Source organism: Berghia stephanieae, chromosome 12 (assembly GCF_034508935.2).
Source record: "Berghia stephanieae isolate SIO BIC M18660-M18661 chromosome 12, UCSD_Bste_1.3, whole genome shotgun sequence".
NCBI classification, from domain to species: Eukaryota; Metazoa; Mollusca; class Gastropoda; order Nudibranchia; family Aeolidiidae; genus Berghia; species Berghia stephanieae.
Genome location: NC_088371.1, coordinates 15,567,704 through 15,571,892, shown reverse-complemented (window position 1 = coordinate 15,571,892; position 4,189 = coordinate 15,567,704). Strand labels below are relative to the sequence as shown.

The window sequence follows — 4,189 nt, the reverse complement described above, 5'->3', positions numbered from 1 at the left end:
CATCAATTTGAGGCTGTTTCAGGAGGCCGTTTTAGTGGCATTCGCCAAAATAAAATGCTCCAATGATTAGTTATGTGGGAAAACTAAAGAATAGAATTCGTTTTCATCTGTTTTACATTAATTGAATAATGTAAAATATACCAAAATCTTGCGATTTAGCTTCAATGATAGAATAACAGAAATAGATTCACAAATGTTAAAAAAAAAAAAAAACTGTGGACAGAGTATGAACTTTGTCCGCACACTTTTTCAACCCGTTTAAAAACGATATCTATCTACTATAATTTTGAAGCTAGGCCGTTCAGATTTGATTTATCTATCATTATTTAACCAAGAGAAACAAGTGAAAGCGATTTTTCTTTTCAAAATAGCTTTTCCAAATAAATTACCTTGTATTTGAGTATTTTCGTGACGAGCGTCCCAAAAACAACAGAGCCTTTTTCCGCCCAAAATTATATAAAACAAGGTGCGCAAAACTCGTATGTAGACTTCAGAGTCATGATAGGCCGACCACTAATTTGGAGGTGTCTCTCAGAACCATCTGAGTGTCATTGATATTTTATTTGGGGGGGGGGGGGGGGTTATTTATGTAGTTAATTAAAAAAGAAAATACTTGTATGTCATCCCTTGCATTATAGATGACAATACGCTGTTTTATAAGATCTGCTTGGTCGTTTGGATTTCAAAATCCAACCTTCAGTTTGATATGGAATGATTAGGATTGCAGATCGTCTTATAGTAAAGTCATTGCTTTCTAGATGAGTAAAATGTTGGAGTTAAAAGACTGAAAAAGTTGTCCTTTTAGGAAGAAAGTTGTCCCTAGGATGAACGAGAGGAATTTTGAAATATTTATTTTAAAAAATATGTATTGTCTTTATTTCCCCAGTGGTGGCCGTGGACGGCGATTGGTCCTTGTGGTCAGGGTGGAGTTCGTGTACTAGAAAGTGTAACTCTGGCATTCAGACACGCAAGAGGGCCTGTGATAGGCCGATCCCGAGGCGGGGAGGGATGTGGTGTGATGGCAACAAGGAGGAGTGGAGGATGTGTAACACACATCGGTGTTTAGGTGGGTGTGTTTTTAGTTGCTATTGTTTGTTATTGTTGTTGTTAACGTTGTTGTTGTTATTGTTTTTGTTGATGATGGTGGTGGGGTTGGTGGTAGTGGTTTTGGTGTTGTCGTTTCGGTATTGTTGCAATTATTGTTGTTTAAAATAGGGTACAGTGCATCAACGGTACCGTGTTTCGTCATGTAGCAAAAGTTAAACGGTGTTAAGCTTGATCAGTACCAAAAGGTGAGAAATATAGCAAAACTTGTACCCCCGTGTTGTGTCCGTACATAATACACTAACACAATCGTCCTATTTGACTCATATCGATTGTATGACATTTCAAAAAAATAATTGAAGCATTGAAGCGCAGAACCGTGGGACTTTGCTGTATAAAATTATATAGTTATTATATATTTTACTTATCAATCTTTCTTTGCTTTTCTCCCTCCAGAAATGTCCAAAATATCTCCCTGGACAGAATGGATTCAAACAAACCGAACAGAGGGAGGTTATTTCCAACAACGATTTCGCTTCACCTGTCGTGCTAATGTCGAACGGAGCAAAGACATCAAAACTACTTTCGCAAAAAGCCAGGCCCAGTTCTGTTTTAAAAACGGGCAAGGGTGTTATAGCCGGAAAGAACTGGCAAATACTATAACAAGTATCGATACATTTTCATCTGTGGACAAAGTATTGAAAAAATATTGCTGGAAACGAAGACGATACTTGAAAAATCGATACTGTAGGTGTCGAACTCTTGGTGTATTTTTGGTGTGTCGAAAATGTGAGCTAGGATGACTAGCGGACAGCTACTGGGACCGTCTTCTTAATTATTTAGTTGCTCTACCAGATTACGTGTGGGAGAAAAGAGAAATAGAAGCCGAGAGACAGAGAGCAGGGAAAGATGGAAGCAAGAGAAGGATTCGAGATAATGAAACGAGTGAGGATTCTGCTGATGAGAGGAGGAAGAGGAAAATGAACAAGAGGAGGAATAAAGCAATGATCAGGGCGAAAAGGAGGAGGATTATCAGTAAAACGCGTTTGAGGAGGAAGTATGAACACGCTTCAAGGAACATGAGAAACTGAAGCACCGTAGTTGAAAGGATCGGAATGGCTAGATTATCAACAATTTTAATTTTACCAAAACACATTGTCTGTTGGATTCTAAAAATAAATGTAATTTCACTGTTTATTCATCAAGAGATGTATAATTCTATTTTTTCCAATCCAACCCTCAGTTTGTTATGGAAAGATTAGGCTTGTAGATCGTCTTATAGTAAAGTCATTGCATTTTAGACGAGTAACATGTTGGAGTTAAACGGCTTTTATGAGAGAGAGAGAGAGAGAGAGAGAGAGAGAGAGAGAGAGAGAGAGAGAGGGTTAAAAAGTATGTGACAAGATGTGATAGAGATATGGATAGATAGACATATATATATATATATATATATATATATATATATATATATAATATATGGATATATAGACATATATATATAAATATATATATATATATATATTATATATATATAAGAGAGAGAGAGAGAGAGAGAGAGAGAGAGAGAGAGAGAGAGAGAAAGAGAGAGAGAGAGAGAGACAATAAAAATGAGTGCAAAATATGTTAAAGGAGGGAATATGTCAAGGTATCTGTCCCATCATCGTTGAAAGCTATAAAGGCAAAACTCTTTTTTTTAAAAGACAACAAAGAGAAACGAAATCGTATTTCATGTTTAACATATAAATTGACACGACTTACCAGTCATCAAAACACCAAACTTTGTTAATATCATTATTCATTAAATTAAATTAAATCAATAAAGATCGTTAGCCTATCTATATAAGTTAAAACGCATCGCTTTTGCATTTAAAACGCATACTAACCAACCAAGAAACTGGGATCGTACAATGAATTAACAAGAAAAATAAATGAATCTAGCTCTGATTGTCTGGTATTTTGAAGTAATAGTGCAATAAATGTTGTCGCGTGAACCTCGAAGATTACAGTAATGACATTGAAAAGAACTTTTAATTCAATTAAAACACACACACACACACACACACACACACATACACACACACACACACATGATATAAGTGCATTCAGGATTTTAATAACTATTTCGACTGAAAATGTCAATCATAAGTCGATGCCCACTTACTGATACTCGTTTATACCATGGCCAGTGAGACAGTGGAATAATCTCGCGTCTCCAATAAAAGAAAAATACTGTGGTCTGTGGAATATTCAACATTGAAGTTACATAAAAAGAAGAAGAAGAAGAAGAAGAAGAAGAAGAAGAAGAAGAAGAAGAAGAAGAAGAAGAAGAAGAAGAAGAAGAAGAAGAAGAAAACATTCTTCAAATTAATTTACAACAAACAAATGATGTAGACGTTGTCGATTTCCTCTATGTCTCTACTTTCACCATGTTTTGTTGACAAGTGGAGAAACCAAACGTCCGTATGATTTAGCTTAGTAAAATAAACAGAATCTTCTATTCCAACTTACGATTGATATTTTCAGTCCAAATAACCATTCAAATTAGGAAATAAGAAATGGTATCTTTATCATGAAATGGAATTATACATCAAAGTATATGTGGTTGAAATTCACCAAGCACAATGTAAAAACAAGCACAAATTGAATTATGATTCAGTGAATGAATGAAAGTGAAATGAATGCAACGGGTTCATTACCACCATCATTACATTACATGCCTTCCAGCTGGATCAGGTGGCCCTACAGATTCTGAGGTCTGGTTTACAATGTTTTGTCACAATATTGGGTGAAATTGCACAACAATGCGTTACAAAGTCATGCATGTATATCTAGACTTAATACGTACAAAACTTTTGCAAAGTCTTTTGTTTTTAATAATCCAAAGGAGATACCTCGGTTGATTTTCTAGCCTTCCTAACACAGCTTTTGGCCTTTTCCTATGGATGCTAATTTCAGATGGTCTTCTTTTTATTTTAGTTCATGGTTATTTTGGAGGCGTTTCGTGTCTTTGTTAAGGATATTATGGATTCACTTGGGTGGTCTGCCTTTATATTTCTTGGGTCCTGATGGGGTAAAAAAAAGTATTTATGGCTTTATGAGTTGATATATTTTCATCACTTTTATAGGAATGCCCATAAAGTCGCCA

The 4,189-nt window shown here is 35.5% G+C and overlaps 1 protein-coding gene across 9 annotated transcripts in view; it reads left to right on the top strand.

Moving 5' to 3' along the window:
* Window positions 1-2,404, top strand: part of LOC144958378 (semaphorin-5A-like) — a 272,714-nt gene extending 270,310 nt beyond the window's left edge. For all 9 annotated transcript variants that reach the window (XM_078890352.1, XM_078890351.1, XM_078890356.1 and 6 more), the window contains 2 exons: window positions 887-1,066; window positions 1,501-2,404. In XM_078890352.1, coding sequence (XP_078746478.1) covers window positions 887-1,066; window positions 1,501-1,847 — 527 coding nt within the window. In that variant the 3' untranslated portion in view covers window positions 1,848-2,404. The remainder of the gene's footprint in view (window positions 1-886; window positions 1,067-1,500) is intronic.
* Window positions 2,405-4,189: the final 1,785 nt, after the last annotated feature.